The sequence below is a fragment of the Microcaecilia unicolor genome, chromosome 9 (assembly GCF_901765095.1).
Source record: "Microcaecilia unicolor chromosome 9, aMicUni1.1, whole genome shotgun sequence".
Lineage (NCBI taxonomy): Eukaryota > Metazoa > Chordata > Amphibia > Gymnophiona > Siphonopidae > Microcaecilia > Microcaecilia unicolor.
Window position 1 is genome coordinate 224,482,197 of NC_044039.1, and position 14,743 is coordinate 224,496,939.

At 45.4% G+C, this 14,743-nt stretch overlaps 1 protein-coding gene across 1 annotated transcript in view; it reads right to left on the minus strand.

The window, feature by feature from the left end:
• Positions 1-694: 694 nt before the first annotated feature.
• Positions 695-14,743, minus strand: part of BATF (basic leucine zipper ATF-like transcription factor) — a 38,438-nt gene continuing 24,389 nt past the window's right edge. Inside the window, exon 4 of the mRNA XM_030215406.1 lies at positions 695-1,561. Coding sequence (XP_030071266.1) covers positions 1,361-1,561 — 201 coding nt within the window. The 3' untranslated portion in view covers positions 695-1,360. The remainder of the gene's footprint in view (positions 1,562-14,743) is intronic.

A 14,743-nucleotide genomic window follows, 5' to 3' on the forward strand; every position in this document is an offset into this window, starting at 1 on the left:
GCTCACTCCTGGTTGTCTTTCTGCACCAGACACCACATGGATTTGGAATAAGTTACTCACTTTTCATACCCGAGATCAAACTGACTTCCATTTAGGCCCATTAGCTATTTCCCTGTGCGAGAGGGTCTTGCAGTCTGCTGTGTACTTGAGGCAGTGGAGAGTGAAGCGATTGCCCAAGGTCACAAGGGGTGTCAGTGAGATTTGAACCCTGGCTTTAAGCCTTTTGCTCTAACCCAACGGTTCTGAGCCCAGTCCTCAGGCTGCAGTTAGCCAGTCAGGTTTTCAGGGTTCCCACAATGAATATGCATAAGATGCATTTGTACAAGAGTGCATGCAGATTTCTCTCATGAATATGCAATGTTGATATCCTGAAAACCTGACTGGGTTGAGAACCCCTGCTCTAACCCATAGGGTGCTAAGCCTAATGGACATAACCCCTTCCTGGACACATACAATGAATTTTCTTAATATTGGGGGTACTCAAGCACCCACAGAGCTGGCTCCTATGCACTAACCACCTTAAAGTTGATGGATGCACATGTGCATTTAATTATGCTTTAGGGTTTTCCCTTCCCTTCCCTGCATCTCTTCCACTTGGGTGGCAGGTCCTCTAGTACAGCAGGCCCGTCTCTGCCACCCTGTGTAGCTGTAGCAGAACTTGCAAAAGACAGCATGTCTCAACTTTATTTATTTATTTAATTGTACAGATTTGATATCCTGCCATTCATATTTCATCATGGTGGTGTGTAGCTCCGAGTGTAGTAGAACTTACACAGGACAACATGTTTCTACCACCGTACATAGCTCAGAATGTGTCATAGACCTCATAAGGCCAGAATGTTTGTACCAGTGGGATGTGGTTCAGAATGTGGTATTTTTCAAGTATAAGATAGGGAAGCGAGTGTCGACCATCACAGCATTGCTGAGGATGTGGCCATCTTCTTGCCTGATACAGGGCATTAATGTTCTCATTCCTGGGCAGGACACATGCCTCTACCATTGGGATGTGTTTCTGCCACTGCAGTGTGGATTAGGTTGTGAAGATCTCCGTCCTGGGGCAGGTCAATGTCTCTCTACCACTGGGGCATGCTTCATGCCTTAGACAACACGGTGTCTCTCTATTGCAGGAGGTGGCTGAAGGCCTGGAACAGTACAGAATGTCTCTGTGAACAGGATGTGATCAGGCTATGATAATCCTTAGTCTTGGATAGGAAACATGTCTGTACCAGCAGGGCAGCGCTCCAGCTTTGCAAGTCTTCAATCCTCAGACAAGATAACATGTCCACCACAATTAGGAGGAGGCTATCTCTTGATCTTCCTGCCTCTTTAAGGTGACCTACTTCCCAAGAAGGGTTGAATGTCAATGCTGGAAACGGGAGGAGCAGATGTGAGGTGGGATGGGGAATGTGGTATACACCGCTTCTGCTGGCTGAGTCAGTGCCGGTCCCGAGCAGAGAGGCTCATGGCTGCTCAACAAAGATGAAAAATATTTCAGCTCCTCTGTGAGCTGCTTGATCTCCTTACGCAAAGAGGCATTCTCTCGCTCCAGATTCTCACTCTCCTACAAGAAGAAATTTGTAAAAGCGATTAGATAAGGCAACCAGCTCTGACCCAGCACTTTCAAACACACAGGCCTAGTCAAGAGAAAGCAGCAGAAAGAGACAGAGAGAACAAGAAAGAGTCCTGCAGACACTGTGTCCACAGAAATGATCCACCCCCTCCCCAACAATGGGTGTAATTCAGAATGCTTCCCCTTACAAAAGAGAATATTCAGATTCTGCCTGCCTCTTCAGTAACAGCAACACAAACGTCTTCAACGACCAGGACACAACACAAAGCCACAATTCAAGCCCTACGTATCAAACTACCACACATACTATAACACCACAGACTCCCAGAACACAAACAGCAACAGCCCTACCTGTGAAAAAGCAGCTCTCAAAATATTATGCTGGGCCATGAAACTCATGGGTAAAACACAATAAGACGAACTTGTACAAATCCGTATATCGGAACTACACACGAGCAGAATACTTGGCCCTGATCACAAATGGAAAACACAGATAGACTCTCACCAAATATAGAAAAAGTCACCACAGAACAGAAATAGAAAGAAGCAGACAAAAAAAAATTGAGGCTTTGACGGCAACTGCAGTAGATGGAACATAAGGACAGAGCCGGGCGGATTTCTATAGTCTATGACCCAGAAACACCAAAGAAAGACCACGATCAAGTATATAATACCATGTTCACTGTTGATTTAAATCTTGAATTGATAATGAATGTGACTGTTGGGAGACTGGATGGACCATTCAGGTCTTTATCGGAAATCACTTACTATGTAAAACCTGAACTAGAAACACTAAGAAGCCAGACTTTGTATGAAATGCAATACTGGAAAAATAAAAACAGAAATGCATTTCCTATTGAACTAAAGAATGAGAGATGCACGTTATCAAAACTAACAGAGAAAATCAAAGACTTCCTACAAAAAAACCATCAGGACAAACTCTGGGGGACAATATAGAGCAGCTCCTTCCTGGATAAGGGCTTCAGTAGAGCCACAAAGCAGAGAGTAGGAAAAGTGGCTCTTCCAAGAAACCGGAGAAGACGTATGTTGAAGATCAAACCTTTATTCCAAGAAAAACACTGACACACTTGACTCTGACACAACACAGCTGTGTTTCAGCGCTGAAATACGCCTTCATCAGGAATCTTATTTAGTTATTTATTTATTTATTGCATTTGTATCCCACATTTTCCCACCTATTTGGGAATAGCTGATTGTGTAAATTCAATTATCTGTTATATCAGATATGGCTATCGTCCAAATACGCTGCCAGGAACAATCTCCATGGTGTGCAAGTCATTCCTATGTATAACTTCAATGACGAAAAGAACCATTTAGGCATTTACCCCAGCTATTGAGTTGCTCTAAGTAGTCATGCGAATGCAGAGTGGAAGAAAATCCAATCCAAGAAACCAGTCAAAACTCACAGAATGAAAACTCCAGGTAGACTTTATTAGGACCCTACCCGGTCCGTGTTTCGGCTATAAAGCCTTCATCAGGGGTCAATATGCTGATGTTCTGTTGAGCATATGATACTACTGGAGCACTGAAAATAACACAAAGTCAAACTCAGAGACAAAAAAGGTCACTAGCGATCACTGCGAACAAATACAACTGCAGAGAAAAATGTCCCAATGTGGCAACTCTTATGTCTTGAGGTATGTAACTCAAGACTACCTCTACTTCAGGAAGCAGGTGAAAGCCTGGCTCTTCTCCCAAGCCTTTAATACATCTGGTGATTGAGTATCCACTCACTCCGTACCTAGACTAGCTTCCTACACATACTGTAACTTATATCTAAGGGTTAATGCATTGGCCTGAGAAACAGGGGAACTGGGTTCAATTATTCATATGAAAAAAAGTCCAGCATTAATGAGTTGAAATCAAGCCATAAACTCCACAAAGCGTTCATTACTGGGGGGGGAAAGACCTCAGAGACCTTACTGGAAGCATGTTATCAACTTTTTCCTTGGTCAGTTTTAATACACATGTACAATACAATTTCCTGATTCTGAATAAAATCACAGTGAGGCAGGTTAAGGCAGGGCGTAACTGAGTGCTACCCTCTTTAATACATACATACACTAAAATGTTATGAATCCAAATCAGATCACAGTATACAGGGTATCTCAGTGGCGTAGCCAGAGCTGATATTTTGAGTGGGCCCAGAGCTAATATGGGTGGGCACTAATAGGTATGAGTACTGTTTCTTGAGATACTACAAAATAATGCCTTGAATGTACTTGATGATGGATTTCTAAGTAGTCTGCCCAACAGCTGCCCTGCATCAACATAAAACACATATGTATTTTTAAATATAATTACATTATCCCATATCTTACACTTGACCAGACACAACTCCACTCGCCTCACCCTATGCTTGGAACAACCTTCCTGAGCCCTTACGCCAAGCCCCCTCCCTGCCCGTCTTCAAGTCTTTGCTTAAAGCCCACCTCTTCAATGCTGCGTTCGGCACCTAACCCTTACCGTTCAGTGAATCCAGACTGCCCCAATTTGACTGCCCCTATCGGACCAACCGTTCACTTGTCTATTAGATTGTAAGCTCTTTGAGCAGGGACTGTCTCTCTTTGTTAAATTGTACAGCGCTGTGTAACCCTAGTAGCGCTCTAGAAATGTTAAGTAGTAGTAGTAAATATCTCAACACACATGGCAGGATCTTGCAATATAATTACAGCAATGGCATATCTCCGTAGCCTGGCATCAGCCCTACCCTTTCCTTCCCTACCCCCCCAAGCATCCCCATAGCCCGGCATCAGCCCTTCCTGTCCCCACCATCCATTCCAATTGCTAGGTATTAAGCCCTACCTTACCTCCCACCCCTCCCTGTAGCCTAGCGTCAGCCCTGTCCTACCCCCTACCTATCCCTCCTTAATCTGGCATCTCTCCTGCCCTTCCCAATCTACCCTCCCCCAAAGCACACCAGCATTAAATATAAAACCTTTGTTTTTTTAATGTCCACCTACTGCTAATCATTTCTATAGCGCTACTAGATGTACGCAGCGCTGTACACATTATATGCAGGTGCTTTCTCTGTCCCTAGAGGGCAGTGCTGTACACAGTGTATGCAGGTACTCTCTCTGTCCCTAGAGGGCAGTGCTGTACACAGTATATGCAGGTACTCTCTCTGTCCCTAGAAGGCTCACAATCTAAGTTTTTTCTTTGTACCTGAGGCAATGAGGGTTAAGTGACTTGCCCAAGGTCACAAGGAGCTGCAGTAGGAATTGAACCCAGGTCGCCAGGATCAAAGCCTGTTGCACTAACCATTAGGCAACTCCTCCTTCCAAGAATTTTAAGAGTCAAACTGCCTAGAGTTAGGCGCAGAAATACGGATTATGTAATATTCTGTAATGGCACAACTTCTGTTCTAAAATTTGGGCTTAGCAGGCACCGTCCTAACTTAAGGTGATCTATAGATGAATTACCCTTATGTGTATTTTACAGTAATACAGCACAATTGGTTGAACGGAAGGAGACAGAGGGTAGTGGTAAATGGAGCTTGCTCTGAGGATAGGGATGTTATCAGTGGAGTACCGCAGGGATGGGTCCTAGGGCTGGCTCTTTTTAACATTTTGTGGAAGGGCTGTCTGGTAAGGTTTGTCTCTTTGTGGATGATACCGAACTCTGCAACAGGGTGGACACCCTGTAAGTTGTGGATAACATAAGGAACCTTGAGGAATGACCAATATTTGACAACTAAGATTTAATGCTAAGAAATGCAGAGTCATTCACTTGGGTCACAAGAATCCAAGGGAACAGTATAGGGGCTGAAGTGCTTCTGTGTACGAAAGAAGAGCAGGGCTTGGGGGTGATTGTGTCTGATGATCTTAAGGTGACCAAACAGGTAGAAAAAGCGACAGTCAAAACCAGAAGGATGCTTATAACCAAATTTAAACAACTAATTGCAACTGGAAACGATGTGCTACTCCTACAATTCGATATGTCCAGCGCATTCGACATGGTCAACCACCAAATACTCTCGAACATCCTAGACTACTTCGGGATCGGAGGAAACGTACTAAGATGGTTTAAAGGCTTCTTAACAGCAAGAACCTATCAAGTGATTTCAAAGTCAAAAACGTCTACACCATGGAAACCTGAATGCGGAGTACCACAAGGATCACCGCTATCACCAACCCTTTTTAACTTAATGATGACACCTTTAGCCAAATCGCTATCCAACTAAGGACTCAACCCGTAGATCTATGCAGACGATGTCACGATACACATCCCGTTCAAACAAGACATAACCGAAATCACAAATGAAATCACACACAGCCTCCAAATAATGAACTCATGGGCGGACGCATTCCAACTAAAGCTAAATGCAGAAAAAACACAATGTCTCATCTTGTCCTCACAATACAACACAAACAAACCCAATACCATAAACACCCCAGATTACACCCTTCCGGTCTCAGACAGCCTGAAAATTCTGGGAGTCACAATTGACCGAAATCTCACATTCGTAGACCATGCAAAAAATACAGCAAAGAAAATGTTCTACTCAATGTGGAAACGTAAAATAATCAAACCTTTTTTCCCAAGGGAAGTATTCCACAGCCTAGTTCAATCAATGGTACTAAGTCATCTAGACTATTGCAATGCCATTTACGTCGGATGCAAAGAACAAATCATTAAGAAGCTTCAAACCGCTCAAAACACAGCAGCCAGACTCATATTTGGGAAAGCGAAATACGAAAGCGCCAAACCCCTAAGAGAAAAACTACACTGGCTCCCGCTAAAAGAACGAATTGCGTTCAAAGTTTGCACCCTGGTCCACAAAATCGTCCACGGGGAAGCTCCGACCTATATGTCAGACCTTATAGACTTGCCTATTAGAAATGCAAAAAGATCATCACGCACATTCGTCAATCTCCATTATCGTAACTGTAAAGGGCTAAAATATAAATCCACATACGCAACCAGTTTCTCATATATCAGTACGCAGCTATGGAACGCACTACCGAAGGCCATAAAAACAACGCAAGACCTAACCATCTTCCGAAGGCTACTGAAAACAGATCTTTTCAAGAAGGCATACCATAAACATCCATCTTAAATACTGAATAACAACACTATACACGATCTATACAAAACCGAACTCTTGTCACATGACTGATTAACCTCTTTGATATGAATGATCAAGCAATACCACTTTAAACCTTATGTTGAATAGGGTCTCTCTATAGTCGATGACCTAATGTATGTTACAATCCAATCTACTACTCAGGAACCTCACGCAATACCATAATTTACTCTTCTTTACCATGTATGTATGCATATGGTATATATATATATATCATGATCTGTTCCATATATGTTGTGTTCCATGTATATTATCATGTATGTATGCACCTTAACGCAATACCATTTGTAATTCTGTTACCCAGAAATGGCAACCGCCATTACAGCAAATGTAAGCCACATTGAGTTTGCAAATTGGTGGGAAAATGTGGGATACAAATGCTACTAATAAATAAATAAATAAAAATGCTTGGGTGCATAAGGAGAGGGATGACCAGCAGGAAGAAACAGGTGATAGTGCCCTTGTAGAAGTCTCTGATGAGACCCTATTTAGAGTACTGTGTGCAATTCTGGAGACCGCACCTATGAAAAGATATAAACAGTCGGTCTAGAGGGCGGCTACAAAACTGGTAAGCAGTCTTGGACATAAAACATATAAGGACAGGCTTATGAACATCAACATGTCTACGCTGGAAGAGAAGAGGGAAAGAGGAGATATGATAGAAACATTTAAATATCTCAGGGGCATTAATGTACAGGAGAGCCTTTTGTCAAATGAAGGAAATGAAGGGCATATGATGAAGTCAAGAGGAAATAGGCTTAGGAGGAATCTAAGAAAGGGTGGTAGAGAGGTGTGGTAGCTGTGTTAGTCCACTCTTAAAGGTTATCAATAGAAATCAAACAAAATAAAACATGGAAAAGAAAATAAGATGATACCTTTTTTTATTGGACATAACTTAATACATGCATACTCCCACCCTCCCACTCTGTCAGACAGTCAAAGTAATGCTTTGATGTTTCTCTCATATATACTATCTGCTACCTCATTTGCTTATTTCCAATCTGAGAAAGGGTGGTGGAAGCGTTGAATGGGAGGTTGTGGAGACGAGGACTGTGTCAGAGTTTAAGAAAGTGTGGGACAAGCATGTGGGATCCCTTAGGAAAAGGATGAGGATGGGCAGACTGGATGGGCCATATGGCCTTTATCTGCCATCATGTTTTTATGTTTCTAATTCCTCTCCAGTGGTACCCAAACTACGTCCTTCGGGAACAGCTATGCCTACATGTCTTCCCCTAATATTTATATGTCTCTACCAGCTCCTGCTTTTATAAGAGCTCAGTTATGTATGTAAGACACGCTTTACAAAGCTAAATTCAAAACTTTCCATTTCGCTCTTCAACAAGTATCAGAACAGTTTACAGCACATTGCAATTTAAAATTCAACAGCTGGGAAGGAAAAAGAAAGTTAGAAAGCTTTACAACATAACTCAATAGAAAGTGAGAAGCAAAAAGAGACTGAATTCAACAGACAGTTGACGCACCAGACTACACCCTTTGTCAGGTCTATGATAAAAAAAAGTAGGTGATTTAAACCTAGAAATTAATATGAGCTTGGGGATGTTATTCCAGAATGAAAAATGCAGCATACTGTGGGCAGGAGAGGGAGTCAACAACGGTCTATTCTACTGAGAAAGCAGAAAGACCAAGGCGAGCAGGGAACAAAAAAAGACTGAGTAAGAGGAGCAGATGACTTGCCTGTTGCTAGAACCTTATGAAGTCAAAAAGTAATTTGAATTTCAGTCTTCAGGTAACAGGTGGGCAGAGGTGCAAGACAGGAATGAGCTCCTGTGTCCTGCCCACAGGAAAAACGAGATACAGCAGCTGTGGTGAGGGGTAGGGGGTTTGCTCTAACTGGGCTATGATCTGAGGGACGTCGCTGGGAGAATTTCCAAAGCGTCTGCTTTACCGTAAGTAGCAGCTGGAACTGGTGGGGTGTTTAGTTTTCTCTGCTTATGAGAAATAACCGGGGTACATTCCCCACCCCCAAGCCTTCTCTCGTATCACAACCTACTTCCCCTGTCAGCCCAGGCTAAGACGTACTGTGTGTGGTTAACCACAAGCACCTGCGTCAGGAAACCGTCAGCTAGAGAGAGGATCACTGCTTCCACTGGGATGGTGATGGGAGTGAGGGGGGGGGGGGGGAATCACAGCTTCTACTGTGAGAAATGACAAGACTCATAACTTCCACAGGGAGGGGGGAAGAAGAAGGATCACAGCTTCCATATGGGGGGAGAAGAATCACAGCTTCGGACAGAGGGTGGGGGAGAAGGATCAGAGCTTCTGACAGAGGGTGGGGGAGAAAGATCAGAGCTTCTGACAGAGGGTGGGGGAGAAGAATCACAGCTTCTGACAGAGGGTGGGGGAGAAAGATCACAGCTTCTGCCAGAGTGTGGGGGAGAAGGACCAGAGCTTCTGACAGAGGGTGGGGGAGAAAGATCACAGCTTCTGACAGAGGTGGGGGAGAAGAATCACAGCTTCTGACAGAGGGTGGGGGAGAAAGATCAGTGGCTCTAATAGAGGCTGAGGGACATTGTACCAGGAAGGCAAAGCAACAGAGAGGAGAGCGGTGGAACCTGGGAGTGTATCCTTACTGTACCCTCACACTGCCAGCTTCCTTTGCCATGAGAAGATCAGCCATTCTGCCATGCTTGCAAAGAGTTTTACTAGGCAGAGTCTAGTTTCTTCGGCTTTCTGATTCAGATTTTGTTTCTATTTCATCATTTACTTATAGAAGCTCATTATACTAGTCTTCAAGGAAATTTACAAAAAAAATCAACAAAAAAACCCCAGGAGAAAAAAGGAACAGAAGGGGAAGAATAAGGGAAAGAGCAGAGGGCGTCACCCCATTGCACCTGGACCTTCATCACAGGCACAGCAAGATCTTCTTAATGTTTGGTAAAGGAAGTCTCCTGGCAGATATGAAGAGACAGAACAAGGTTTAAGAAGGTGGTATGATGAGACACATCCATGTGGAGATGTGAAGGAGGTGGCAAAGCAAGCAAAGAGACCTGAGATGAGCAGACAAGACAGATAGGCAGGGGTTCCGTGCAGGACTCAGTGAAGCAGGGTCAGCATCTTTTTCTTCATACGTGAGGAAATTTTAGTTCGTGATTTCTTATTCTGTTCTCGGTGAAGGTCTGTCTGCATTCTGTGTCTATGATCAAGGAGCAGTATCTTATTGGCATGTCGTTTCTCTTTAGGTATCTGAAGCAGTATGGCTCCAGGGCCCCTTGCAAAATCACAGAGCCGTCTTTTCATAGGTGGACATTTTGCTCCGGGAGCCCTGTCTATTGGTGCTTGTGAGGGAATGAATAGTATAGTGGCAGGTGTCGCTAGGGTCACTCCCTCACTGAAGTTGCAGTTTAATCACCTTACAGCAGGTGGCGCTAAACCTGTCATGTCAGGGGCTGAGTCAGAGGGGTGGGGCTCAGGCAAGTTGGTGGTTAAATTCCCTGAGACAGAAGAATTCAGGGAGGTCCCAAAGCAAGAGGCTTCCCAGGGAGAGACCCAGAGGCAAGAACTCTCTAGAAGGGAAGGTCCCGAGGGTAAGGATCCTTCCAGCATATCCTGTTGGCTGTAGCACCCGGGGAAGGTCGGGGAAAATGGAGTGGCCTTCAGTGGACGTTGTTACCCTAAGTCAGGGGTAGGCAACTACGGTCCTCAAGAGCCGCAGGCAGGTCAGGTTTTCAGGATATCCTCAATGAATATGCAGGAGACAGATTTGCATACCATGGAGGCAGTGTATGCAAATCCAGTTCATGCATATTCATTGTGGATATCCTGAAAACCTGACCTGCCTGCGGCTCTCGAGGACCGGAGTTGCCTACCCCTGCCCTAAGTTTTAGTTAAGAAGAGGTTCCAGTAAGGTAGGATAAATTACTTGGAACCTAAATAAAGAGACTCTGAGAAGTGACTGTTTAACCTGTGAGAGCTGTATCTGGGACAAGCTACCTGGACCTGATTCAGGAAGGAAAACAGTATATAGTGAAGTGTGGAACAGAGTACAAGGATCGTATTTGAGAGACTTTATTAAGGGTGCAGAATCTGTGAAGAAACAAGCCTGGTTTATTTTCTCTTTGTACAGAAATAAAGTTTTCCTGTTGACCTTTTCACTACCCACCGTCTGTGTTTTATGGGGAGTCCAAGGCTGCCGGTTGCTTACGTAACCACAGTGCTGTTTTGGCAGAATGCGTTTTTCACTGGGTTTTGTTATGTCACAAATGTTAATCTTTTCTTTTAGCACAGTGAATAGAAAGGGAGACCATTACTGGGGGAGTTTCTATGGATGTAGGGGGTAATAACGATGGACACCAAAGTGCTGGGTGTTGTGTGACTTGTAGAAGAGGATCTGGGTTGCTAACAGAAGCCGGCGTTTACACTTACAGGCTTAAATGTACATGTCTAAATGCTGCACTTTGATGCTGAAATGACACTATTCTGTCACCTGCGTGTGAAATTTTGGGAGTCGCCCATGCCCTGCCCACATGAACATCCCCTTGCAATTCTCTGATAAGTTTATGGAATACTGCTTAGTGCCCAACCAGCATTTGTGCTGAAATCTCTCGCATTCACACGTGTAAGTGTGAACACTGTACAAACTGAGTGTCTAATGTTAGGCTTCCTGTTTTAGGATGGGGGGGGGGGAAGTGTCTTTACCAGGGGCCTAGCCAGACCTGCAGGAAGGGGGTCCAGAGCCCAAGGTGAGGGGGCACATTTTAGCCCCCCCTGGTGCTGCCATCCCTTCCCCCCCCCCCGCCACCACCACCACCAACTTTGACCACCCCCCCCCTTCTGATGACCCTCTTGACCCCCCTCCTGCCGCCAACTCTCCCCCGCCGTTGCCCACCTTTGTTGGCGGGGGACCCCAACCCCCGCCAGCCGAGGTCCTCTTCTTCCTTTGTTATGTGATGTCCTGGACATCAGACTCAGAAACAGAACGAAGGAAAAAGAGGACCTCGGCTGGCGGGGGTTGGGGTCCCCCGCTAGCAAAGTTAGCAGACAACGGTGGCGGGAGGGGGGAGGGTCGAGAGGGTCGTCGGCAGGGGGTCCAGGGTCAAATCTACAGGGGCTCAGGCCCCCGTGGCCCAACGTAGCTACGCCCCTGTTTCAGACCCAAAATGGATGCGCAGAAATTTTGATTTTGCTGCACGACCATTTTCGTCAAAAAATTTTAAAAGGCCGGAGGTCACGTGATGCACTAGAGGGCTCAGGACGTGTTTTCTGTGCTCTCTGAGGCTCCTCCATTAATCTTCACCAACTACCTGATTAAAACTCAGAATTTCGGTCTTAAATTGAAAGCGGACCAACAAGAACTCCTAATGGATAAATTTGTGGAACCGCAAACCAAAAGCCTACCCGCTAGAGGCGCGAAGAGGGAAAAAGAAAAAACCAAAGCGCTGAACGGCGATGACGAACACGCCAAGAGCGATAATGCTACTTTTACCCCGAAGCAATTAAAACAACTTACGGAGGCGGTGGGGTTAGCACTGGCTCCAAAGTTTGAACAATTGGCGTCTCAGATCGCTACGCTGACGGCCTCGCAGGCGGATACCACGGGCCGCACAGGAGAACTCGAGCGCCGGGTCTCGGAGTTGGAGGACACGTGCATATCTAATGCGGCGCAGGTGAAAAAACAAAATGGCACGATCGAACAACTACTAGTGAAAATTGATGATCTAGAGAATAGATCGCGCCGAGCAAACCTACGAATCGTAGGGCTCCCAGAATCAATTGGAGACAGATTCCTAGCCACGGAGTTAGAGCAGTGGCTGAAGAGAGAGTTTGCGCTCTCAGACAGCATGGGCCCACTATGCCTCGAACGGGCTCATCGTGTGGGGCGCCTTCAAGATGGCCGCCAGGCCCCACGAGTAGTCCTTGTTAAAATCCATAACTACATACATAAGGAGGAAATCCTGCGTGGATATCGGCAGAGGAGGGACTCAACTAAATATGATGGAAAGCTGATCCGCATATTCCAGGATTACTCCATGGCATTGCAGGAACGAAGGAAGCTATTTAACCCTATATGCCAGAAGTTACATGGGCAGAAAATCAAATTTATGCTTCTTTACCCCGCAGTGTTGAAAATCAAACAAGGTAATGGGTGGAAAGCATTTAATAATGCGGATGAAGCGCACACCTTTGTCCAAAACCTAGACACTGCATCAGATAATGGTTTGGAGGCCGCGACTGAGACCTGAAAGCCATCTCATGAATGCAATTGGAGTAAAGCGAAGGTACTGGCAGAGGGTGAGAGCTGAGACTTTATAAAGACTGAGACATTGTGATTGTTGGTGTGGAGGGACGGGGGGGCCTCTAGCATGGAAGTGACCCTTATTCAACTGCTAGACAGGAGAATATGATTCTTGGATGGATAAAAGAGAAGGGGGAGAAGGGAAGAAAGAGGGAGGGGGGTGGGGAACATGGGAGGGAGGGAGGGGCGGGATTCTTGTCAGGAAGTACACAAAGGATAATAAAAGGGCAGGCTGTAGTCAACATTTCTAACTATTGGAGTACAATATTCCCCGGGGGGAGGGGCTGGGCCTCCTGGGGTTCCCTTACGGTGAAACGCCAACAAAATTCACAGACTAACTTAACCCCATAGGGTCCCAGTGAGGCTGATGTCTTGGAATGTATCTGGGATTTCTTCCCCGATTAAACGGACCAAGATATTAGCCCAGTTGAAGCGTCACAAGGTCTCAATTGCATGTCTCCAGGAGACGAAGTTGAGTGACAAAGAACATGAGAAGCTAAAACAGCAATGGGTGGGAGAGTGCTTTTACTCATCATCGGGAGCAAAAAGAAGTGGTGTAGCGATCTTGATTAGAAGGGGAGTCCTGTGCCAGCCCAAACTGATATATAAAGATCGGGAGGGTAGAGTGGTCCTGATCCGCTTGACAATGTTCGGACAACAGTTGTATTTGTGTGCGGTGTATGGACCAAATGTATATTCACCCCTGTTTTTTCAATCTCTGGTTTCCCTGGGCCTGCGATACTCTGATGCACCCTGGGTGTGGGCGGGAGATTTCAATCAGGTATTGGACCCAGAGGTGGATAGATCCAGGGGAACCCTGCGAAGTGAGAGAAGGGGAGAGAGGGGGCTTTCGGCTCTGTGCCAGTCCCTAAATTTAGTAGATCCATGGAGACTGTTTCATCCCTCCACAATAGATTTTACTCACCAGTCTAGGGTTCACCATTCGTGGTCTAGGCTGGATTACATTCTGGTGCAACGCTCCTTGTTCTCTCAAATTACTCAGGCTGAGATAGGCCCTATGGAAATCACTGACCACTCCCTGATATGGACAGAATTGCAGTTTAATGCTCCCGGGGAACAATCATACTATTGGAGATATCCCGCTTATTTACATAAAGATAAAACATTCAATGAATATATAAAGGCTCAGTGGGAACAATACATTCTAAACAATCAAGACTCCTGTGACTCCCCAATAATTCTATGGGAAGCCTCGAAAGCAGTTTTGCGGGGGGCCATCATTGCCTATATGAGTGCTAGAGCAAAAAGATTAGCTGCGGGAATAATTAGACTAGAACGCACCCTACGTTCAGTAAAGGCACAATACTTGCAGAACCCCTCTTCAGAAGCGAGTGATCTACTGTCCTCCACTAGAGTTGCTCTGAATTCCTTAATCCATGAGCAAACTCAAAGGAGACTAACAGTAAGGGGATTTAATTACCGTAGATATGGGAATAGACCCGGAAAACTGTTAGCACAAATGGCGAGGGCACGTAGTCAGAGAAAATTGGTAGCATCAATATTGACCCCCCAGGGAGACAAGATCTATTCTACAGAAGGGATTGCTCAGGTGTTCCATGATTATTTTTCTAGATTATACTCAGGCGAGGGAGACTTTACAGATATGGCAGTGGAGGACTACCTAGTAGATGCAGGGTTACCCCGCCTTTCCCCTTTGGCCCAGAGAGTCCTCATGGAACCGTTGCGGGCACAGGAGGTCCAGAAGGTGCTGAAGTCTCTCCCCCTGGGCTCTGCCCCGGGCCCAGATGGGTTTTCAGCTGAATACTATAAAACTTTGCCCCCTCAGTTTATA